Source organism: Procambarus clarkii, chromosome 83 (assembly GCF_040958095.1).
Source record: "Procambarus clarkii isolate CNS0578487 chromosome 83, FALCON_Pclarkii_2.0, whole genome shotgun sequence".
Classification (NCBI taxonomy): domain Eukaryota; kingdom Metazoa; phylum Arthropoda; class Malacostraca; order Decapoda; family Cambaridae; genus Procambarus; species Procambarus clarkii.
In genome coordinates, this window is record NC_091232.1 from 23,946,298 (window position 1) to 23,973,245 (window position 26,948).

Below are 26,948 nucleotides of genomic sequence, written 5' to 3' on the forward strand. Positions count from 1 at the left end.
CCCCACACACACCCTCCTAGGTGTCTTCCCCCACACACACAACCTCCTAGGTGTCTTCCCTCAACCCATTCTCACACAAGACAGCACATATATGACTTAATGCTTAAAGTCAATATGTTGAATGTGATTTAGTACATATGTGATATATTTCCAGTTATCTTTTTTACCAAGGCCCAAACTCATCCTCATGTACCAATTTACGTCTCACAGTACCCGTCCATCAACGTAGATAGCAGAATAGTCGTGATTGGTTCAATTATAATGAAAATTGTAGTTTTCAGGTCCCACATGGGTTGTGGAATTTACCTACTATTGTCCATGCTCTTATAATATGACAGATCAGCTATATCCTATTGATGATTCGTAGTTTTGTTTTGAGAAATATTAGTTGTTCTTAGTAAATTATAATAAACACTATAAATAATTACATAGAATAACAGTGCTTCCCCAATCAATATTATATACCAGAGTTTGCGCTTTAAAATTCTTTAAAGAATGTTTTGTAGGAATGCTAACAGAAAACGATGTTATGTTGGAATGTTTATGGGGTAAACTACTGCAAACTTAGGGATCACTTCCACCCACAGGAAGGGTATGGAGTCCAATACCATCCACTGGATGTGTATGGCGTCCACTACCACCGACAGGATGGGTATGGGGCTCACAACCACCCACAGGATGGGTATGGGGTCCAATAACACCCACTAGATGAGTATGGCGTCCATTGCCGCCCACAGGATGAGTATAGGGTCCAGTGTTGCCCACGGGATTAGTATATAGGGTCCACTGCCGCCCACAGGGTCGGTAAAAGGTCCACTACCGCCCACAGGGTTGGTAGGGGGTCAACTGCCGCCCACAGGGTCGGTAGGGGGTCCACTGCCACCAACAGGGTCGGTATGGAGTCCACTGCCACCCACAGGGTTGGTATGGGGTCCACTACCGCCCACAGGGTCGGTAGGGGGGTTAACTGCCGCCCACAGGGTCAATATGGGGTCCACTACCGCCCACAGGGTCGATATGGGGTCTACTGCCACCCACACGGTCGGTACGGAGTCCACTGCCGCCCACAGGGTCGGTATGGGGTCCACTACCGCCCACAGGGTCGGTAGAGCGTCCACAGGGTCAGTAGGGGTCCACTACCGCCCACAGTGTTGGTAGGGGTTTCCACTGCCGCCCACAGGGTCGGTAGGGGGTCCACTGCCACCCACAGGGTCGGCAGGGGGTCCACTACCACCCACAGGGTCGCTATGAAGTCAACTACCGCCCATAGTGTTTGTATAGTGTCCACTACCGTCCATAGTGTTATTATGGGGTCCACTACCCCTCATAGTGTCGGTATGGGGGTCCATTACTACCCACAGGGTGTTTCTGGGGTCTATTTTTTCTGTATAGCAGAGGTGGCAATACTGCTTTTCCAATCTCATTTGTTGTTCAATGTAAAATATTTGTTGCTCGACTTGCAACAATTTATATATATATATATATATATATATATATATATATATATATATATATATATATATATATATATATATATATAAATATATATATATATATATATATATATATATATATATATATATATATATATATATATATATGTATATAGTATAGTGCCTTTGCAATATTGTACCAATGTGTGTATTTGTTGTATTGTATTGTTGAAATACATTGTTCACATGAAATACATGTGAAATATTGTTGAAAACATCTTGATGACTTATTAAACCAAAATTATTTATTAGTCAGAAGAAAGACAAAAACGCGATCTATATGTTAAACCTCTACCAGACAAATATTTTAAGTAAAACCGAAGATATTTGTAGTTTTATAAAAGGGGCAGTTTTCATTGCTCGTCGAGCTCGAAAACCGCCGCATTCATCTCAGAACCATGCCTATTTCACGCAGATTCCTTAATAAACGTAAGAGTTTTATACGTCACAAGAAAGATAGAAATATAAGCTTCATTCTAAATACCTTACCATGGGTATATTTAAATTTAAAGCGAAAATACATGTACTTTTATAATAGCCGAGCTTTGACCCCGGACAGATTGATCGACTGAGCAACTCTCTCTCAGAACAATGTTTATTTCACGTGAATTCGTTAATGTACATATATGTTTTATATGTCTCAAGAAAGACAGACATATAAGCTTCACTTTAAACACTTTACCATAGACATATTTAAAGTTCTAATGAAGATACATGCATTTTAAAAATTACGGAGCTCCCACCACGTACAGACTGAACGACCGAGCAACTCTCTCTTAGATCAATGTTTATTTCACGTGAATTCGTTAATAAGCACAAATGTTTTATATGTCTTAAGCAAGATAGAAATAAGAACTTCATTTTAAATACATTACAATAGTCATATTTATAACTCAAGATACAAATGTTTTTATAGTAGCGCTCAGTAGCTTGTCGGGCATGGAGTGCAGACGCCTACGCACTTGCCGATATATTGTATAATTAACAAAGATACGCTAATAAAGCCTCAAATCTTATATGCCTCCAGAAAGACCGAGATATGAACATTATTATGATTGCACCAAATGAAATATATCATGTTCGAGAACAAAGATATATCAATTTTAAATTAAGTTTTGACTCTTGCTCGGGAGAGAGAGATGGGGCGACTCTCGCCCCATCTATTGGAGATTCTGTCCACTAAAGACCCAAAGCTACTCAAACCCTCCTAGCATTATTTAAGTAATGAAGTAATATGGTATATTTACTCACTATAATGTGGGTGCTGAATGCAGAAAACGAGAAAACATATATTTACTCCAAACTAATATAATTTCATTAAGAAATAAGTAAATAAGTAGCATCAAAGGAAGTCGACGGTCCAAGCGTCAATGTTGTGGAGCGACTTATCCAAGATATACCGTTGTTTGGAAAGTGTTTGTTGGCATATCCAGTTGTCGCACTTCTCTGCACAAATTATCACAAATTTAAATTATAATGTTAACAAGTAGAATACGTATTTTTAATAAAAACTAACATAACTAGCCAGAAAACATTTAACATTTATTAAAAAATATATGTTTGGAAGTTAAATCGACTTCATAGGACAATAGTTTTGTTATATATACTCGTTATTCGTTGACATGCGTTCGCTACTTAAACTACCATGTACTGTACTTATGTAAAATCTCCCATGTCTCTTCACTCATCTCACCGAACCCTACAGGCTCCGTGATATATTGTTTAATTAATATAGATTCACAAATAAAGCTTATAATTGTATATATTATCAAAAAGGCAGACCTTAGTTTAGTTCATTTATTATTCACCCCATACCCATCCTATGAGCGATAGTGGAGTGATACAGAGGCACATAATGGGCTCAGGGACTGAGCCCACAATTCATAGAATGTAACAACTCTTGTATATATCTCAAAACAAAACAAAATATATAGTCAAGCAAGTTATAATCTTGATAAGTTAGTTACAAAAGTCAATGCACATTGTCACATCAACAATGGGCTCGAGACCGACCACAAGTACAGTTTATAATTTAAGCAACTGACATATATGGAGGGCTAGTGTCACAATTGATATGTTTATCCTACACATAACCCCCTCTCCCCCATCAAATGGGCAGCGGTGGATAGGTTACAATCAAGTCGTTTTTTGCGTTTTATTCCGAGATTAGATCTTATTGGGTGAGGAAAGATATTCATATTTTAAAGAAGGCTTCTTGGCTGATGCTCTCCATTGATGGAAAATATACAACCTTTTGAAAATCAATGTTAGTTTGATCTAGATATTGTAATTAACGAAAGTATTTGTCATCAGAAAGGTAGAAATATAGGCTACATTTAAAATCCTTTGTCATAAATATAGCTGAAGTGAAAACGAAGATATATGCGTTTTGATAGTTACTTGATGGCTAGCTCTGGAAGTGTGAAGCCCTGCACACCAGCCAATAAATTGTATAATTAGTTTCCATATATTATAATTAATCTTAAAAATCTATATGTCAGAAGAAAGGAAGATGTAGCCGTTAATGTGACAACATTTAAAAATATATATCTCTTAAGTTAAATAAATAATACCATCTTATCGCCGGTGTCCGGACACATGAAAACTACCTAGGTATCAGTATCCAGCCAGGCGGGGATCACAGGCTGCACAATACTGATAAATTATGTAATGCACTACTTGTGGTCCATCTCGAACCCATTTATGATGTGACGACTCATAGTGAATTTTGTAACTAGCTCATCAAGATTGTAACTAGCTTAGCTAAATGAATTGTGGGGTTCGGTCCATTCATTTTCTTTCTTTATTATGCACCCCATAATACCCATCCCGTGGGTGGTGGTGTAAAGGATTACAGAGGCACATAATCGGTTCAGGAACTGAACCCTCTAGTTCGTTTAGCTAAGCAAATAACAATCTTTTGACGCTAGTTACAAAATTATTAATGTCCACATACATGTACATATTCATACGTATACATATATACATACACATACATATTTAATGACCCACACAAATACACACATCAGTAATCTTTTGTGTCACAAGTAATTCAACAAGAGGCTCACAACAGTCACTATACAAGGCACTTTACATCTATGAGGAGTCGCACAGTTACCCAAATGGGCGGCAGCTTTACAGTTACCTGGTGTTATTCTTCACCTATATCTTTTTCTGGTTAATCCCTATTTACATTATGCAGTTCAGGTTTCGTCGCCATACTATAGTTTTTAGTTTAGTTAATTTATCACATAATGGGTTCAGGGACTGAACACACAATTTATTTATCTAAGCAAGTTACAATCTTGAGGAGCTAGCCACAAAATTCATAACACATTGTCACATCAACTGGGCGGCAGCTTTGCAGTCATGTGCATGCGTTACCTACAGTAAGCAAATTTTGGATACTTCGCTAAAATTTCGGGCAGCACAACATTATGAATGAAGTACTTACACATTTCATGGACACCATTGATGTTGTTATCTTTAAATTCCGCGATTTTTTCACATTTCATTATATAATGACGCAAAGTATGCGAATAGTTCTGCTGACAGAGTTTACATTTAGTAAAATCTACATCATCAGATGTTACAAACTCCCAGAGGTACTTGTAGCCGAGCCTAAACCTAGCAGTGGTAACATCTAGAAGTCTGCTAACATTATTGGATGACCCATAGACGTGCGATTCATCAAAGTTTACACAACATTGTGAAATTGAGAGTCGGTGTAGTAACATAAATTGGTAAATCATAAATATTGTAAGTTAAGAATCTGATGCATGTGGGTGTGTGTTGGGGGGGGGGGGGGGTTATACCCGTGGTAAGCGAGAGTGAAAAGTAACCTTAGACGTACTACGGTCAACGTGGTGGGGGGGGGGGGGAGGCCGGGAGAGTCAAATTCACCCTACAACTTCTGGGCATAGTACCACCAGCCTCCACAACACTCCTTCAGCCTCCAGCTGATGCTTGTAGATGCCTCATCTAACCTCACCTATGTCACACATTAACCTACAGTTCCTGTGATATTTAAACTCCTCATCACAGTGGCGTCTCACCAATATAAACTGTATTGGATTTTGTTCCGAAATAGCTATATACTGACTGGACGTGTATGTATGTATGTATGTATGTATGTATGTATGTATGTATGTATGTATGTATGTATGTATGTATGTATGTATGTATGTATGCATGTATGTATGCATGTATGCATGCATGTATGTATGTATGTATGGATGGATGTATGTATGTACGCATGCATGTGTGTATGTATGTATGTACGCATGTATGTATGTGTATGTATGTATGTATGTATGTATGTGTATGTATGTATGTATGTATGTATGTATGTATGTATGTATGTATGTATGTATGTATGTATGGATGTATGTATGTATGTACGCATGCATGTATGTATGGATGTATGTACTCACCTAATTGTACTCACCTAATTGTGCTTGCGGGGGTTGAGCTTTGGCTCTTTGGTCCCGCCTCTCAACTGTCAATCAACTGGTGTACAGATTCCTGAGCCTACTGGGCTCTATCATATCTACATTTGAAACTGTGTATGGAATCAGCCTCCACCACATCACTTCCTAGTGCATTCCATTTATTAACTACTCTGACACTGAAAAAATTCTTTCTAACGTCTCTGTGGCTCATCTGGGTACTAAGTTTCCACCTGTGTCCCCTTGTTCGTGTCCCACCCGTGCTGAAGAGTTTGTCTTTGTCCACCCTGTCAATTCCCCCTGAGAATTTTGTAGGTGGTTATCATGTCTCCCCTTACTCTTCTGTTTTCCAGGGATGTGAGGTTCAGCTCCTTTAGCCTTTCCTCGTAGCTCAATCCTCTCAGTTCCGGGACGAGCCTGGTGGCATACCGCTGAATCTTCTCTAACTTTGTCTTGTGTTTAACTAGGTATGGACTCCAGGCTGGAGCTGCATACTCCTGGATTGGTCTTACATAAGTGGTATACAGGGTTCTGAAAGATTCCTTACACAAGTTTCTGAAGGCAGTTCTTATGTTGGCCAGTCTAGCATATGCCGCTGATGATATTCTTTTGATGTGGGCCTCTGGGGACAGGTTCGGTGTGATATCAACCCCCAGATCCTTCTCTCTATTTGACTCTTGCAGGATTTCCCCTCCCAGATGATACCTTGTGTTCAGCCTCCTGCTCCCTTCGCCTAATTTCATCACCTTACACTTTCCCGAGTTGAACTTTAGCAGCCATTTTCTAAACCATTCCTCCAGTTTATCCAAGTCATCCTGTAGTCTCTGTCTATCTTCATCCGTCTTGATTCTTCTCATAATTTTTGCATCATCAGCAAACATCGAGAGGAATGAGTCTATACCCTCTGGAAGATCGTTCACATATATTAGAAACAGGATGGGTCCAAGTACTGAGCCCTGTGGGACTCCGCTGGTGACATCTCGCCACTCTGATGTCTCCCCCTCTCACCGTTACTCGCTGTTTCCTGTTGCTTAAGTACTCCCTTATCCACTGGAGCACCTTCCCTTTTACTCCTGCCTGTTGCTCCAACTTTTTTAACAGCCTTTTATGGGGTACTGTGTCAAAGGCTTTTTGGCAATCTAGGAAAATGTATATATGTATGTATATATATGTGTATGTTTTGTGTATGTAAATGTATATATATATATGTATGTATATATGTACGCATGTATGTATGTATGTATGTATGTATGTATGTATGTATGTATGTATGTATGTATGTATGTATGTATGTATGTATGTATGTATGTATGTATGTATGTATTCCCAATCACGTTAAAGACTCCCCCCTCTATCATCCAGTTTAAGAGAAAAACAACTATGTACTAAATAATCAACTCCTTGTAACTTTAATTATGCTGACCTTCCTGTCTGTATTCAGACTGTGCCTACCATCATTAAAGGTGATTATAACGTTAGACATAGAAATATTGGTAATTCGCAGTTCAGTAATCGTAACGGCAACCAACTGGTGTCACTATTAGGTAGTCACGATGATGCACAGATTGTGGGTGACCTTGAACCGACGCATATCTACGGGGGTATTCTTGATCTATGTCTGGGTGTCAACGTCTCCCACACCGTGTGCGCCTCGTCAATAGTGCCGGATATGGCGTCTGATCATCTGGGCATATTAGCCACTGTAAGCATTGGCAGTTCTATCCTCCCTGGTGGAGTGTTCAAGCGGAAGAGGCTGGCTGTGTCCATCGATCAACGAGACAATCTTGTTGCTCATGTGTCAGATTGGTACAGTTCATCTGAGCCTTCATCAGTTGAAGATTTTAACAATGAGCTCACAGGTACTATCGAGCAGTTTATAGAATCACTTGATCCATCGCCCAGGCCACGTAACCCAAATTACACTGGTCATAGCACTTATGTTTATTATAATGATTCTAAATTGCATGCACTAAAACGCACTGCCAGAATAATTGGACTAGCTTATAGAAGGACCCGCACTGCTGAAATGCTTCGGCTCTTTCAAGCGGCTCTGGCTAAGGCCAGGGAACGTATGGTGGAGCTGAGGCAGACAGACTGGGAAACTTTTGTCCGTGGTCTCAATTCTCACACGCCACTAAGTCGGGCATGGAAGGATATCAACAAGGTCAATGGGAAAAATGCTGCAGAGATCTCGTACCCTAATTCTCTGCACAGAGCAAATGAGCTTGTTGATGCTTGGGTCACGACTTCCAGCTTTGACAGTCTTCCTCTACCCTCACAGAATGAATTAAATAATTGATATGCTGATAGAGCAAGGCTCCTTGACTTCATGCTTCATCAAGAGGATGACTGTGACATGCTTTTTACTGAATACGAACTAGACTCTGCTCTACATAGAGGCAAAGCTACATCACCCGGGGAGGATGGAGTTACTTACGGCATACTGCATATGCTTCTGCTAGTTCCGGGGAATCCCTTGCTTCAATTGTATAATATGAGCTATGTAACTGGGGAGCTTCCTAAGTCATGGACCAACAGTCTTCTTATTCCCATTCCTAAACCTCATTAGCCGAGTGTTTTTCGCCCAATCTCCCTCACTAGTTGTCTCTATAAGTGTCTTGAGAGGATGGTTATCAACCGTCTCGTTTACAAAATTAATAATATGTTGTCTCCCCAGATATATGGCTTCACGCGTGGAAAGAGTGTACATCACTGTATTACCACATTCCTCACCCTGCATACTGATAGGTCATATACCACTTTCCTAGATCTTAAGTCAGCCTTTGACATTGCTAACCCACACGTCATTCTGAGAGAACTTGCTAAAATGAATGTTGGAGGATGGCTTCTACGGTGGATAAGAGGCTATCTATTCAACAGGAAGTCATCTATACTGTTCCAAGGGTATAGGCGTGTAACGAGAGATTTTGAACTTGGCACTCCACAGGGAGGTGTCCTCAGTCGTACTCTGTTCAATGTGTTAATCAATGCACTTTTAAATTTAGTAACTAGAAGGTCCAGCGAACACATCATTATCTATGTGGATGATATACTGATCCACACCAATGGGTATCCCAACACCCAAAATGTTCTGAACTCTGTATTGTACACATGTTAGGAACTATGCTTAGTCATCTCAGTAGAGAAAACAAAGATCCTGAACCGACACCCACCCAGACGGGGTGGGGCCGTTCGCAAAATGCAGTTGGATGATGGCTCTCTGCTCGACTATGTTACCAGATACTAATACCTGGGCTTGAGGTTCTACTGTACCGCAATGTTTTAGACAGACTGGGTCGCCAATGTAGAGAGAGGCACCGTGCTCTCAAGGCTGTGGCAGACTATGGCAGGCAAACAACTATACTGTACAGTGTTATATATTTATTTCAGTTTGAACAATTTTTAACATTAAAGGATAAATTCTTTAATTGGTTGAAATTGGTTTTAACATTCGAAATCTAATTTGTTGATGTTAAATAATATAAGGTTCAAATTTATTAAGATACATACTTTAAAAACTATTTCTATTTGATACCAACAGTATCACGTTAAGAGAAGAGTCTCGCCTTGCTAACCCAAGTATAAAATATATAAAGAAACGGTGCAACTGTACTGGTATCTGCAGTACAAATATATGTCCCTATTTAAAGAAAAAATAAACTGCACCAATCACTGCCACTCCTCACACCAATGCAACAATAAGGAGAGTGATAACAGTGCTTCACATTCGACAATGTTAAATTATTTAACAGATGACGCGATAATGAACATTGGAACAAATGTACAGATCTCTGACCTTCATATAAAATCTGCATGTGACCTCATGAAACTGTGCCAAGCGTAGAAGGCCTTCATGACCCAGCGTTGTAGCGGGACCTCTCCTGGCCAGTTGCAATTGGTGAATTTATTAAAATTATCCAAGTTGATGGTTGTCACTGGGTCACCGTTTCCAACATTGGAGTAACGGGACAAATTAACATATACGACACCAGGCATAAATTACCATCCAAATCTACTGCAGTTATCTTGTGTGCTCTTGCTAATTGCCAGGATGATAAGCTGATATGCAATATAATGAATGTCAGCAGACACAGGGACTCAAGTATGAGTTGGGTATATGCTGTGGCGTTTGCTGCATCACTTGCAAATGGTGTAGATCCGGTGTACCTCGTATGATGTGCAGAATGAGACAACATTTTCAAGAGAACTTTAAAGGAAAGTGTCTCATCTCATTCCCTGCAGCTCAGACACTGAGAAGAAAACGAATCATCCGGTCATGCTCGATGGAAGTGTACTGCATTTGCAGAAAGCCAAATGATTTGAAGTTGATGGTATGCTGTGACCCTTGCAATATTTGGCACCATGGATCATGTGTAGGTGTTACAGAATGTAATGATGATTCGTGGATTTGTTTCTTGTGCGCTAGCAAGTTGTGAATTATAATTTAAAATACTTAATTAATACATTATTATTATTATTATTATTATTATAACCTTACCAAATGCTTTGCTGAATCAAATAATGTTATTACTTTCAATGTGTTACAATAGCATAATTAAGTGCTGCAAGTGTCAGGTCTTTTATATAGTCGGTATTTGTTATATTCTGTACTCTTTTTATGTTATTTAAATTTCAAATATAAATAGTTTTTAAAGTATGTATCTTAATAAATTAGAACCTTATATTATTTAACATCAACAAATTAGATTTCGAATGTTAAAACCAATTTCAACCAATTAAAAGATTCATCCTTTAATGTTAAAAATTGTTCAAACTGAAATAAATATATAACACTGTACAGTACAGTTGTGTTTAATTATGTTTTGCGATTCCTTTGGAAAAAGTATTTGTGCACCAAGTACTACTAGGTCAGTATGAGATATGCTGAATGTTGTCAATATACCATCTGAATACGCTTCACTTTGCGTTAATCATTGGACGTCCTAATGATTAAGGTCCCCAAAAGGACTTAATCAGACCTCAGTGGATATTTTTACTCTCCCTCTCTCTCTCTCTCTCAGAGCCTTGTGTGTTGTATGTGGGTGCTGAAGTTCAGTCTCTTGTCTATGTATAGGTGAAGGAACTTTCCATAATTGTCATTGCTAATGTTTACTTGTAATACTGGGTATATACATCCAGTCCAGTGTTCTTACCCTCGACCGCGGCGAGGGTAAGCCGCGGCCATATGGTCTGAAACCCACAAATATTTACAATGGGGGGGAGGGGAGGGGGGGATAACATTTCCTCTTCAAGCACGCGCACACAAATTAACTATGTTACTTAACTGGAAGCACTCGTACAACATAATTTACACGATTTCTCAGGATTATTATACTTCTTACCAGTAAATATACAGTATAGTACCTAGGAGGTTCTCTTCAATGATATCTAAGATAATTAAAAGAACCCAAGCAAACAACTGTGGAAATGTACAGAACAAACATATCAATTGTGACACTAGCTCTCCACATATGGCATTTGCTTAATTTAGAAACTGTACTTGTGGTCGATCTCGAACACATGTTGTTAATGTGACGATGTGTTATGAATTTTGTGGCTAGCTCCTCAAGATTGTAACTTGCTTAGATAAATAAATTGTGTGTTCAGTCCCTGAACCCATTATGTGATAAATTAACTAAACTAAAAACTATAGTATGGCGACGAAACCTGAACTGCATAATGTAAATAGGGATTAACCAGAAAAAGATATAGGTGAAGAATAACACCAGGTAACTGTAAAGCTGCCGCCCATTTGGGTAACTGTGCGACTCCTCATAGATGTAAAGTGCCTTGTATAGTGACTGTTGTGAGCCTCTTGTTGAATTACTTGTGACACAAAAGATTACTGATGTGTGTATTTGTGTGGGTCATTAAATATGTATGTGTATGTATATATGTATACGTATGAATATGTACATAAAACTTGAGTAAAACTTTGATTGTTGAGTAAAGGTTGAGTAAACTTTGAGAGCGCGCTACGCAACTCCAACTTTTACAACTAGATAAAATTTCACAGCCTTTATTTATTATTCTATTTACATGAAACTTGCACATTATATGTAGAGTTTACGCCTCTATAAACGCATGTCATTATTCTTATCTACGTAGATTTATTGATTTTATAAATAATGATACACTTCATTTTGTTGCATACGTTTTTGGGAAACTTTTATAAAATCTGTATTATTGCACTAAATACATCTAGGAAAATAATGTGACATGCAAATCTTTATTATATAGTAAGGTCATAGCTGAGTGTCGTATAAATGATTTTGGTTCACAATTGTGGGCTGTGAAATCAATTGAACATGGTTGAAAAATTCGTCTTTTTTTTTGTTTTTGTTTTTTTTCTCCGTCTCTATTTAGGCTGACATGCTGAAACTTGGCCTAGGTGCAGCACCTTTCACATGTATCAGGATAATAAATTATGAATACCCTACAACAATTTTTTAAATCATGGTCCCATGGCACCTAAACTAAGCTCTGCCTTTTTGATAACATATACAATTATAAGCTTTATTTGTGAATCTCAATAAATTAAACAATATATCACAGAGCCTGTAAGGTTCGGTGAGATGAGCGAACAGACATGGGAGATTTTACATAAGTACAGTACATGGTAGTTTAAGTAGCGAACGCATGTCAACGAATAACGAGTAAATATAACAAAACTATTGTCATATGAAGTCGATTTAACTTCCAAACATATATTTTTTAATAAATGTTAAATGTTTTCTGGCTAGTTATGTTAGATTTTATTAAAAATACGTATTCTACTTGTTAACATTATAATTTAAATTTGTGATAATTTGTGCAGAGAAGTGCGACAACTGGATATGCCAACAAACACTTTCCAAACAACGGTATATCTTGGATAAGTCGCTCCACAACATTGACGCTTGGACTGTCGACTTCCTTTGATGCTACTTATTTACTTATTTCTTAATGAAATTGTATTAGTTTGGAGTAAATATATGTTTTCTCGTTTTCTGCATTCAGCACCCACATTATAGTGAGTAAATATACCATATTACTTCATTACTTAAATAATGCTAGGAGGGTTTGAGTAGCTTTGGGTCTTTAGTGGACAGAATCTCCAATAGATGGGGCGAGAGTCGCCCCATCTCTCTCGCCCGAGCAAGAGTCGAAACTTAATTTAAAATTGATATATCTTTGTTCTCGAACATAATATATTTCATTTGGTGCAATCATAATAATGTTCATATCTCGGTCTTTCTGGAGGCATATAAGATTTGAGGCTTTATTAGCGTATCTTTGTTAATTATACAATATATCGGCAAGTGCGTAGGCGTCTGCACTCCATGCCCGACAAGCTACTGAGCGCTACTATAAAAACATTTGTATCTTGAGTTATAAATATGACTATTGTAATGTATTTAAAATGAAGCTCTTATTTCTATCTTGCTTAAGACATATAAAACATTTGTGTTTATTAACGAATTTACGTGAAATAAACATTGATCTGAGAGAGAGTTGCTCTGTCGTTCAGTCTGTACGTGGTGGGAGCTCCGTAATTTTTAAAATACATGTATCTTCATTAGAACTTTAAATATGTCTATGGTAAAGTGTTTAAAGTGAAGCTTATATGTCTGCCTTTCTTGAGACATATAAAACATATATGTTTATTAACGAATTTACGTGAAATAAACATTGTTCTGAGAGAGAGTTGCTCGGTCGATCAATCTGTCCGGGGTCAAAGCTCGGCTATTATAACAGTACACGTATCTTCGCTTTAAATTTAAATATACCCATGGTAAGGTATTTAGAATGAAGCTTATATTTCTATCTTTCTTGTGACATATAAAACTCTTACGTTTATTAAGGAATCTGCGTGAAATAGGCATGGTTCTGAGATGAATACGGCGGTTTTCGAGCTCGACGAGCAATGAAAACTGCCCCTTTTATAAAACTACAAATATCTTCGGTTTTACTTAAAATATTTGTCTGGTAGAGGTTTAACATATAGATCGCGTTTTTGTCTTTCTTCTGACTAATAAATAATTTTGGTTTAATAAGTCATCAAGATGTTTTCAATAATATTTCACACATATTTCATGTGAACAATGTATTTCAACAATACAATACAACAAATACACACATTGGTACATTATTGCAAAGGCACTATACTATATATATATATATATATATATATCTATATATATATATATATATATATATATATATATATATATATATATATATATATATATATATATATATATATATATATAAATTGTTGCAAGTCGAGCAACAAATATTTTACATTGAACAACAAATGAGATTGGAAAAGCAGTATTGCCACCTCTGCTATACAGAAAAAAATAGACCCCAGACACACCCTGTGGATAGTAATGGACCCCCATACCGACACTATAAGGGGTAGTGGACCCCATAATAACACTATGGGCGGTAGTGGACTTCATAGCGACTCTGTGGGCGGTAGTGGACCCCCTACCGACCCTGTGGGCGGCAGTGGACCCCATACCGACCCTGTGGGCGGCAGTGGACTCCTTACCGACCCTGTTGGTGGCAGTGGACCCCATACCGACCTTGTGGGCGGTAGTGAACCCCCTACCAACCCTGTGGGCGGTAGTGGACCCTTTATCGACCCTGTGGGCGGCAGTGGACCCTATATACTAATCCTGTGGGCGATACTGGACCCTATACTCATCCTGTGGGCGGCAATGGACGCCATACACATCCAGTGGGTGTTATTGGACCCCATACCCATCCTGTGGGTGGTTGTGAGCCCCATACCCATCCTGTCTGTGGTAGTGGACGCCATACACATCCAGTGGATGGTATTGGACTCCATACCCTTCCTGTGGGTGGGAGTGATCCTCACGTTTGCAGTAGTTTACCCCATAAACATTCCAACATTACACCGTTTTCTGTTAGCGTTCCTACAAAACATTCTTTAAAGATTTTTAAAGCGCAAACTATGGTATATAATATTGATTGGTGAAGCACTGTTATTCTATGTAATTATTTATAGTGTTTATTATAATTTACTAAGAACAACTAATATTTCTCAAAACAATACTACGAATCTTCAATAGGATGTAGCTGATCTGTAATATTCTAAGAGCATGGACAATAGTAGGTAAATTTCACAACCCATTTGGGACCTGAAAACTACAATTTTCATTATAATTGAACCAATCACGACTATTCTGCTATCTACGTTGATGGACAGGTACTGTGAGACGTAAATTGGTACATGAGGATGAGTTTGGGCCTTGGTAAAAAAGGTAACTGGAAATATATCACATATGTACTAAATCACATTCAACATATTGACTTTAAGCATTAAGTCATATATGTGCTGTCTTGTGTGAGAACGGGTTGCTTCCCTACACACACCCTCCTAGGTGTCTCCCCACACACACACACCCTCCTAGGTGTCTCCCCACACACACACACCCTCCTAGGTGTCTCCCCCCCACACACCCTCCTAGGTATCATCCCACACACACACACCCTCCTAGGTGTCTCCCCACTCACACACTCCCTCCTAGGTGTCTCCCCCCCACACACATCCTCCTAGGTGTCTCCCCCACACACACCCTCCTAGGTGTCTCCCCACACACACCCTCCTAGGTGTCTCCCCACACACACCCTCCTAGGTGTCTCCCCACACACACCCTCCTAGGTGTCTCCCCCGAACACACCCTCCTAGGTGTCTCCCACACACACACCCTCCTAGGTGTCTCCCCACACACACCCTCCTAGGTGTCTCCCCACACACACACTCCCTCCTAGGTGTCTCCACACACACACCCTCCTAGGTGTCTCCCCAACACACACACCCTCCTAAGTGTCTCCCCACACACACCCTCCTAGGTGTCTCCCCACACACACACACCCTCCTAGGTGTCTCCCCACACACACCCTCCTAGGTGTCTCCCCACACACACCCTCCTAGGTGTCTCCCCCGCACACACCCTCCTAGGTGTCTCCCCACACACACACCCTCCTAGGTGTATCCCCACACACACCCTCCTAGGTGTCTCCCCACACACACCCTCCTAGGTGTCTCCCCCGCACACACCCTCCTAGGTGTCTCCCCACACACACACCCTCCTAGGTGTCCCCCCACCCACACACATACACCCTCCTAGGTGTCTCCCACACACACACCCTCCTAGGTGTCTCCCACACCCACCCTCCTAGGTGTCTCCCCCACACACACACACCCTCCTAGGTGTCTCCCACACACACACTCTCCTGGGTGTCTCCCACACACACACCCTCCTAGGTGTCTCCCACACCCATACCCTCCTAGGTGTCTCCCACACCCACCCTCCTAGATGTCTCCCCCACACACACACACCCTCCTAGGTGTCTCCCCCACCCTCCTAGGTGTCTCCCCCACCCTCCTAGGTGTCTCCCCCACACACACACACCCTCCTAGGTGTCTCCCCCCCACACACACACCCTCCTAGGTATCTCCCCCACACACACACCCTCCTAGGTGTCTCCCCACACACACCCTCCTAGGTGTCTCCCCACACACACCCTCCTAGGTGTCTCCACACACACACACCCTCCTAGGTGTCTCCCCCACACACACCCTCCTAGGTGTCTCCCCACACACACACCCTCCTAGGTGTCTCCCCACATACACCCTCCTAGGTGTCTCCCACACACACACCCTCCTAGGTGTCTCCCCACACACACACCCTCCTAGGTGTCTCCCCCACACACACCCTCGAAAATGTCTCTCCTACACACACACACACACCCTCCTAGGTGTCTCCCCCACACACCCTCCTAGGTGTCTCCCACACACACCCTCCTAGGTGTTTCCCCACACACACCCTCCTAGGTGTCTCCCTACTTCCACCCTCCTTCGTGTCTTCCCTTTTCACTCTCTCCAACGTCCTCCACACACTCCCAACGTGTGTGCTGGGTACACATCACCTTCCCTGTTGTCCACCATCCGATCTCTTCCTCTCCAATATCCTCCCCATGTCAGGGAGACACAGTGATGCCTGACAGTTGAGTGGAATTCGCTTCGGATTCGTAGTCCTGAGGTTCCGGGTTCGATCCCCGGTGTAGGCGGAGACAAATGGGCAAAATGTTTCTTTAACCCTGATTCCCTTGTTACCTAGCAGTAAATAGGTTCCTGTGAGTTAGACAGCTGCTTCCTGGGAGGGGGAGTAACAAAAATAGTCTTGGTCGAGGACCGGGCCGCGGGGAAGCTAAGCCCTGAAATCATCTCAAAATAACCTTTCTCCTCTTACAGGCTGTTAAGCGGGGGCAAATGGTTGCTCTGTGAGGGCCAATAGCTAAGGTCAAGAAGTTCCTAAAATAGTGGAGTTAGGTACGGCCCGGCCCCCAGGAAACACACTTTCCAGCAACTAATACTTGTCTTAAATGAAAGTCTGCAGTCGTAAGGTTAATCACCTACTCTACTCCAAACAGGATGAAAGGATACTCCTAAACCTTATTACTTATTTATTAAACCCTCTAATAACCTCTCCCCCCATATACAAAATACAGTAAATACTTTACCACTCTACCTAACATTAAACTCCTTGAATCCACATAGGCAGGATACAAGGCTTACAAAAGCAAACTAGGGTAAAGACTACTTTTCTGAAGGCACACTAGAACACACATAAGTAACACTGTAAACCTTTGCTCACGTGGTCTCTCGAGCCACCCTAGAGTACACTTAGGGTCACAGATTTAGTGAACACAAATAAATACACTCAAAACTTAGCTAATGGCACGGTAATACTATAATAAGATACTTAACTGGATAGTACATGTAATACAGAATAAGGAGAGAGAAGAGAGGAGAAGGAGAAAGGGTAAGACAACGGCCCACAAAGTCTCGTGACCGCCTAGTCCAGCAGCACAGCCTAGAAGACTGGCCCAGCTCTCTGGCAGCTCTGATGGTTGCTGCCGGCCGATACTCAACTGATCGTACAGCAACAATCATTTCAAGTCTTCCCAGACATTTCTTTACTTGTTACTTTAACAGTTCTAGGAATAGCTACCAAATAGCTCTATATTATATTTAATAATCAACAATCACAGAGTCTGCCTGCTCTGTGAGCAACAAGATTCTTCTTATGTCTGGCAAGGGAGACAGAAACAAAAGCATACCCATGATATAAGAAATCTTCAATGTAAATATTGTTGTTAATTAAATATCCCTCTTACATAATCCAATCCTATCAATTAATGTTCTAATATGTATTTAATTAGGAACAACCAATACAAAATCCCTAAGTCAGGGCCTATCACTATCAGAATACTTGAGTGTCTAATCCCCGCATGAATATAAAGAATCCAATTTGACCTCAGGCTTCCTGGCAAAGTCAATTAGGAATCCAGGGTGGTAACACTTTCATACTTCCTATCTCCCCCACGTACACCGTCCTTGCCTCCCCACTCAGATTCCCTCTTTATCACACTCGTCACACACCTTACCCATCTTGTTCCAGCACTCTAACCATTTTCTTAACATACTTTTAATTTTTGCAAACATATTCATTTCATACCATTCTCCACCTACACATTCCCCCATTGGCTTCCCATATATTCATTCCCAATATTCCCAGCTCTCTTCAACAACAAGGATAGTTGGCGGGGCTCAAATAGTTAGCCCTCACTTCCTTGTAGTCACAGATAGGTAAGCACTGTAAGCAACTTCCCCACTTGTTATCTTCACTGTAACCAAAAGTTTTTGCTCAGAATACAAATCGTCAGTCGAACGTTCGATTCGCATGTTAGTATCTCAATGGATTAATAGATAAATGAACTGTAAACCCTGTGGACTACACCCTGTGGACTACACCCTGCGGACTAAACCCTATATTTCATATCCACTGGACTTTGTGAAGGGGTATTGAGGCCAACCTCCCTGCAGAGGGAGCATGTGGGCCAACTCTGACCCCCTTATGACACGCTCAATACCACCAACAGTAAATGCACAAAGTGATATTAGCCAAAAACATCTGACCTCCAACTTCTGGCAGACAGACATACATTCACCTCTTAAGAATTAGTAGGAAAGAGACTGACAGAGCACATATAAATATGATAGCGTGACCCTCTTAATCTTAACATTTATAATTCAAACCTCAATTACTCACCCATATTTAAGATCCAGGACGATGTCTCCTGACGAAGTCCTGTCGTGAACCTTCACGCCCAGGAGTTGCGGTTCCTGAGCACATGATTTCATTTCTCGTAACTGTAAGTTAAATGTAGGCCAATCCTCGAAGGACTCTCTGATCTTAGGAACGATCAATTGTTGTAGGATATCCTCAATATGTACAGCAAGTGTAGGCCGCAGCAGCCTAAGAATCTGTTGGGAGAAGTTCAGGAAATTATTCACTCCGAACACTGATAATATTCGACCAAACAAAACATTCTCATCCTCCGAACTTTGCCAAGTCGTTTGGCAAAATGGAATGGAGTGGAAAGTGTATATTCCAAATATAAGTGGAAATCTTTACTTACATTTAGAGTGGAAAGATAATAATTATATAATTTTACTAAATAGTATTCCCTATATCCTAATGCAGTTTAGTGACACTACATATTATTAAATGAAATAAAAATACGGATAAGTATATGAAGTACATTTTAACTTCTACTGTGGGGAATTTTGCCCAGTAGGAGTATGAATACTGTTAAATTACCTGTAGAAATCTGCTTTAAAATTAATTAATTGAAGTGGACTGTATGACGTATATGGACTGTATTATATTGATTAGTCCTGCTGGGGTTATCCTTCCACAAGTTGGGGGTTAACAAGACTACAGTTTTTATGTTAGTTCTAAGGTTAAATAATTTATCTAGTGCTTAGCTCTAGAGTCGAAATCGCCTGATTATAGACAGTGGTTTCCTTCGGTCACAGATGATGAACCACAGTTGGTGGAGTCTTAATGGCAACTTGGGAAACCGCATGGTGCAACAGGCTGACTCGATATTAATTCTTCTTCTGAACGGCACCTACCAAATAATGCATCAGTAGTAAACTGTTACCTTTACACAGCGGATATTGAAATAAGATGAGTCTGCATTATTAATTAGGCTTACCCACTTCAGTTAGAGCGCATGCGTCATAACCTGGCAACGCTACAGAGATCATGATAATGGCTACTAACATATACTACAACAATTGCTCGGAAATACCGCTTCCATTTTACGATGAGTTCGTTGGTTAGGTGGAATGGTTTCTTTCCTGTATCAAGAACTTGGGAAATGTGCCTATTGTAAGCAATTAAGAGATAAAACGTAGAGGTGTCTTCTCTGCCAAGCACACAGGTCGTGTGCTTTCTGCCTAATGGCGTCACATCCCTCCCCAGCTGGGAATGCTAACTCAGCTTAGTTCAAAACTCGTCATTTTCTATGTAGGAAGAGCGACGCTTGATTTACTGATTATTTAGTTGAAGTAACTATTATTAATTTAAGTACTCTTTTATCTCATTTAGTCTGTACACTGAAAGTTTTATGTTACTACAAGAGAGAGATTATTCGTATAGTGTATTTTGCATACGTGGCAACATCCCATTCTCTCATGAACGCTATCAGATCTGACAATCGACTTGAGAATGGTCCAGGACGGACCGAAACGTCGCCGTCCCTTCACTTCCTAGTATGTGGTCTGGTCAACATACTATCAAATCCGTTCGGTTTGAGAAGTTAGTGATATTAGCATGTACATGACATAAGCGTTTTAACTTGGTATATCAGGGGATAGTAGATAAAGTGTCGAAATTTCCGACATCTACATTAAAACTTTGCAATTATGCATAAACAAACCAAAACCATAATTGCATGATTTATTCCATGAAAGTTCACTACAGTTAAAGAAATAAAACTTTAATAAACAGACACACATAAGATATACACCTAACCATCCACACATGAAATGCACACCTGATGTCGGAAATCCGAAACTAACATATTATCATTACTAAATGCAATAAGATGTTTTTAATTTACATTAGTTAGTCATAAAGGATTACAGAGAACGGGACATCTGTGATGTCATCAAAACATTAATTTAAGTTCAACAAGTATTCTTAAAACAACAGTCTAGTGATTAAACTTGATTGAAAAGTATTCTCTATGATTTACTTAAAACAATCTACCATAAATTAAAGGCTTCCTCCCATTGTTAAGAAAAGAGAGAAAATTGAACCATATTTCTCGGACACTAGGAGAGGACAGAGCCTGGGCGGACATTGAATGTAAACAATAGCCTCCCTGTGAAGCCTGTGATTTCGAGATGAGAAGCTCCCGGTGAGGTCTGTGATTTCGGATGTGTCGGAGTAGTCTAACCCTGTTTCTTGTACTTTTAGTCCCCTCCGTGGTGCTTCCTTGCCGTGGTGAGGGGCTCACGTACACCTCCCTGGGACCGGTGTGGGTTGCCTGTGCCCCCTCTCCTGCCCCCCTCTTTGGATGGTGTACGCACCATGTAGGGGCCTTGTGAGCCATCAGACCACCCGCTGGAGGGATCGCCTGTGAGAGGCCGCCCTGAGTGGATGGTTGGGTGTCCAGGCTGGGGCGATAGGGAGACTGGGGTCTTAGGACCAGTGTGGGAGAATGACAAAATAATAGGACTCCCTTGTTAAAAAGGGGGAGCACCGCTGGGACGATGCACACTTCCTGCTCTGGCCCCACGCTCGGCCTCCCTGGCTGCCCTGGTAGGTGGTATCCCTTGGATCCAGGTCCCAACCCTTATATATTGGTTTGCTGCATGGATGACGACTTGACTTCTCTTACCCAGGTTCATGGGGTGGGCGACCAGGCCCCTGAGCCGGACCGTCCTGGAAGACTGGGATCTGGAGCCCCCGCTACAGGACCCGGTTTAGGCCCAGACCGAACTCTTCCTCCCTGCTCCCCTCCCTCCTCTGTGGTTGGGTCGAGCCCCAAGCCTGCTGTGGTGACCGTCTCGTCCCCTTGCACGGCTCCATCTCTTCTTGTGACTACTGCACCTTTTGACCCGTCTCTCTCTAAGGGTTCTCATCGCCGTCCCCGCCACGGCCGCTTTCGTATGCTCCCTTCCCATCCAAATTCGTTCCATACTTTGTTTGGTCCTGCTACGTGAATTGAGTACTTTGACCTCCAACCTTTGGATTCAACTCCTGACGATTTTTCCCTTCATAGGCATCTTGTCGATTCCGTGGATGCCTCTGTCACCTTCAACCCCACTCGTCTCGGTACACGTGTCGTTGCTGCTCCTTCTCAGGATGCGGCCACCCGCTTGGCCGCCTTATCCTGCCTTGGCGAGACCCATGTTCGGATCTCGAAGAACGCTCGGTTGAATGCCAGTGTTGGCACTGTTCTCCTTCTGCACCATGTTGCGACCGGTGTTAGGGATCTCAAAGACTGCCACCAGGATATCAAGCATATCCTCGAGGCCCAGGGTCATTCTGTCCTCCAGGTGGATACATTTACTCGTCCCCCTCGTGGTCATCGCCGTCTGCCCCTTCGGGTTGTGAAGGTTACCTTTGATGGTAGGACCCTTCCGCCTTCTGTCATTTTTGCTGGTGCCAGATGCTTCGTTCAGGAGTATATTCCATCTCCTCGGCTCTGCAGTAGGTGCTGGAGGTTTGGACATGATGCCCTCAAATGCTCTAGTCCTGTCTCTCTCTGTCACCTGTGTGGAAACGAGGGTCACTCTAAGATGGAGTGCACTTCTCCCCAGGCCCGCTGCCTCAATTGCGGTGAGGCCTACCATACCTTCTTCCGTACGTGTATCGTTACAAACTTGAGGCGGCTGTCCTCAACTTAAAACACCGGGACCGTTTGTCTTTTCCTGAGGCTCGGCGCCAAGTTCATCGTCTCCCTTCTTTCGCTGGTGTCTCCTATGCTCGCGTGGTGTGTTCTTCCTCTCCTCGTCCTTCCCGCCTTCCTCAGTCTCACAACCGTTTCCGAGCCTTAGACCCGGACATGCACACCAACACCTCTCCTGTTTCCCTCCATTCTGTCCCGAAGGGTCCACCTCCTGGTTCTCTGTCTAGGGCTCCCCTTCTTTCTACCCAGTCTGTCACGTCTCCTGTGCCTTCTTTTTCCACTCCCTCTGGTCCTCCTTCCCGTCATTCTTGTCTGTCTCTTGGCTTTCCACGCCGCCTGACTGTGCGGAAAGATGTCCATCGCTCTCCTGATGGTCGTGTTGTTCAATCTCGCTCTTCCTCTTCTATCGAGACGCTGGAGTCTGTTGCCCAGTACATTGCTGCGGGACGCCTGTATCTTTGAGTCAGAAGCGGAAACCTGGCTCCTCTCCTTCCTCCTCTCCGGTCGATAAGAAAGCTTTGCTTTCTTCTTCACCACCTATCTCTGATTCTATCGCTCCTTCCCCTCCCGCTTCGGTGGTGGAGCCCCCTGTTCCTACTGTGGAGGATTCTTTAGCCCCCGGTTCCATCTCAGTTACTGCCCATGCTGAGGTGCGCTCCCCTCTTTCTGTCCCCTCCTCCTCCCCTTCCTTCTCCTCCAGACCCTGCTCGTCCACCTCTGGTCTCTCCTCCTGCTTCTTTCCTTCCTTCTTTACTCAGTTGACCCATGCCCCCCTAACCCTGACTTCGCTGACCCTGATCCTGACCCTGTGCTTTTTTACTGTGCTGTATTCCTTCTTCACTTTTGTTTCTTCTTTGCTCTCTGTTGTTCTCCGCTCTCTCTTTGCTGAGGTCTTTTCTTCAATGGAACATCCGTGGATTTTACGCCAATTTCCTTGACCTCCAACTTCTCATTTCACAGTTTTTCGCCCCTTTGTGTCTGTCTCCAGGAGCGATGCTTGGTGCTCGTCTGGTCGCTTCCATGGCTATTCTTTTCTCTCTCCCAATTATATAATTATATTTTTTAAATTTAATTCTCTCCCCCATAATTCTTCTGCTCTCTTGATTTTGCTCCGATTTGTTCCCTTTGTCCCCTTACTTTTTCCTCGCCTCTCCAATGTTCTGCCGCCCGTGTCTTTGGCGTAGATGGTACACGGTTTGTTCCATTTATCCCCCCCCCCCACTGTCCACTTTCTCTTCCCGATCTTAAACATCTCCTAGACTTCTTGCCTGAGCCTGTGCTCCTGCTGGGTGATTTCAATTGTCGTTATGCCCTTTGGGTGATGTGCTGACAAACACCCGGTGTCGCCTCCTTGAACCTTTCATCCTCTCTTCTTCCCTGTCCCTTCTTAATTCTGGTGAGCCCACTCATTTGTACTCTCGGACTCGCTCTCTTTCTTGTCTCGATCTTTCTCTGTGCTCGTCATCCCTTTCCTTAGATTTTGGGTGGCGGGTCCTTGATGACCTCCATGGCAGTGACCATTTTCCTATCCTTGTTACTTTTTTCTCTTTTCGCCCTCCTCTCTCCTTCCCTAGGTGGTGGTTTACCGAGGCTGACTGGCGCCTGTTTACTCTCCGTGCTACTATTCCGACCTTTCCGTTCTGCCTCTCCCTCGCGCCCTCCTTCTTTTTTCATGACACTATCTTTGATGCTGCCTCCACTCTATTCCTCGCTCTTCTTCTCGGGGAATGCGGAAGTGCGTTCCCTGGTGAAATGTGGACTGGGCTCGGGCTGTCCGCTGTAAGCGTGCAGCCTGGAAGAGACATCGACGCCGGCAGATGGTTGAGTCTTTTCTTTTGTTTCGGAAGGTGAGTGCGGTGGCCCGTAGGACCATTCCGTGTGGCTAAACGTGCTTGCTTGGCGTTTTATGTCTCCACCATTACATCCGAAACTCCTCTCCCACTGGTCTGGAAGCGTATCTGCAAGATTGTCGGCAAGTTCGTTCCTAATGTCTCACCGGTTCTTTCGCCTCCCTGGTGCTATTGTGGCAGACCCGTTGCAGGTCGCGACCCGAACTGGGTTCCCATTTTTCCTCTGTTAGTTCTGGTTCTCATCTTCCCCAATCCTTCCTTCTTCGTAAGCCTATTCTTGAATCTCATCCTTTAAATTTCTGTACTTATCTTCACCTTTCTTATTATGATCCCTTCTCTTCTCTCTGAGCTTCAGTCTGCCCTAGCCCTTTGTGGTTCTACAGCAGCGGGCTCCGATGGCATTCATTATAGAAATGGTTCCCTATCTTCCTCCGTGCATGTCTCAGTATTTACTGAATCTGTACAATCGGGTCTGGGAGTCGTCGTCAGTTCCTGAAGACTGGCTCGATGCTGTTATCCTCCCTGTTCGGAAAATCAGGGTCTCTCGGGTCATCCCCAAGGACTTCCGCCCTATTGCTCTCATGAGTTGTGTCTGCAAGCTCTTTGAAACATATGGTTAACGTTCGTTTGATGTGGTTCTTAGAACACTATCACCACCTCTCCCCTTCTCAATTTGGTTTTCGCAAGTGCCGCAGCACAACGGATGTCCTGGTAACTTGGAGGTCTATCTTCGTACTGCTTTTGCTGCGAAGACCTCCGTTGTTGCCGTCCTTTTTGACCTGGAAAAGGCTTACGACACTACCTGGCGTATCATATTCTGTCTCAACTTCATTCTTTGGCCTTCGTGGGAACCTCCCTCTCTTCCTCCAGAGCTGCCTCTCTTGTCGTTCCTTTCGTGTGCGGCTTGGTACCACTCTCTCTGCCCCTTTTCGGCAGTATGAGGGTGTATCCCAGGGTAGTGTTCTGAGCTCTTTTTCTAGTTGCCCTCAACGGTCTTCTTTCCTCTCTTCCTTCTGGCGTCTTCTCCGCTCTCTATGTTGATGATCTTACCCTTTGCTGTCGGGGTGGTGATTCGCCTCTCCTTCAACGGCGGCTTCAACTTGCGATTGATGCCGTGTCGTCTTGGGCCACCGATCATGGCTTCAAGTTCTCTGCGTCTAAGACTTGTGCTATGACTTTTACTCGGAAGCATGTCGTTCTTCGTCCCTCTTTATCGCTTTATGGTCATCCCATTATGTACAGGGATTCCGCACAGCTTTTGGGGTTAGTCTTTGACACTCGTTTGTCTTGGTCAGCCCATATCTCTTACCTCCGTGTTGAATGCTCTAAGGCCCTTAACCTCTTAAGGTTTTGTCCCATACTTCTTGGGGAGGATAGGCGCACTCCTCTATTTGCACTCCTCTCTCGTCCTGTCTAAACTCAATTATGGTTGCCCTGCATACTCTTCTGCTTCTCCTTCTACTCTTTGCCGTCTTGATGCTTTGCACCATACTGGGTTGCGTCTCAGCTCTGGTGCCTTTCGTTCGACTCCGCCCTCAGTTTGTATGTTGACACTGGCTTTCTCTCTTCAGGACCGCGTGATCGCTACTGTCTTTGCTATCTTGCGCGGTCTTTACAACATCCTTCCTCTCGCCTCTGACTTGCTTTGACTTTTCCTCCTTTGTAGCACCTGTTCCTCTTCATCGTCTCCCTCTTTCTGTCCGGTTATCTCGCTTACAGAATTCTCTTTCTGTTCATATTTCTAATGTTTCTCCTCATATTGTTCCTTCCTTGCCTCCGTGGAGTCCCCCCTTCCCAAGTTTTGTACGTCCTTGACTTGTATTACTAAAGCCTTTACCCCTCCTACAATTCTGAAAAGCCTCTTCCTTGAGCACTTTTCTTCACACTCCCACTCTATTTCCATCTTCACCGATGGGTCTAAGTCTGTGGACGGTGTGGGCTACTCTTGTTTTTCCTGACCGTACTTATATGTGTCGCCTCCCTTCGGAGGTTAGCTTCTTTAAAGCTGAACTTTATGCTATTTCTATGCTCTCCGTCTCTTGCTCTCTCATTATCATTCCTCCTTTGTGGTTGTAGTTGACTCTCGTAGTGCCCTCATGGCTCTAGGGTCTTTTAATCCTGTCCATCCGGTGGTCATCGAGATTCAACATTGGCTGTTTCTTATTTCTAGTAAATTTAAATCAGTAGAGTTTTGCTGGGTTCCAGCTATTGGTGTTTCTTTCAATGAGCGTGCAGATGCTGCCGCTAAGGAAGCTATCCGTCCTTGTCCCATATCCGTAAAGGTATTCCTTATTCTGACTTTTATCCTGTTATTATTCTTCCATTCTTGCCGTTGGCAGGGTTGTTGGTCCTCTGTGGTTGGTAACAAG

General features: G+C 42.6%; 1 protein-coding gene across 1 annotated transcript in view; it reads right to left on the reverse strand.

Annotated features, from left to right (window-relative positions):
- The window catches only part of LOC123768783 (extended synaptotagmin-3), a 252,127-nt gene extending 232,052 nt beyond the window's left edge, over positions 1 to 20,075 (reverse strand). The window contains exons 1-2 of the mRNA XM_069316476.1: positions 20,028 to 20,075; positions 19,072 to 19,286 (exon numbers count right to left, since the gene is read on the reverse strand). Of these exons, the coding sequence (XP_069172577.1) occupies positions 19,072 to 19,286; positions 20,028 to 20,075 (263 nt within the window). The remainder of the gene's footprint in view (positions 1 to 19,071; positions 19,287 to 20,027) is intronic.
- Between the last annotated feature and the right edge of the window lie 6,873 nt (positions 20,076 to 26,948).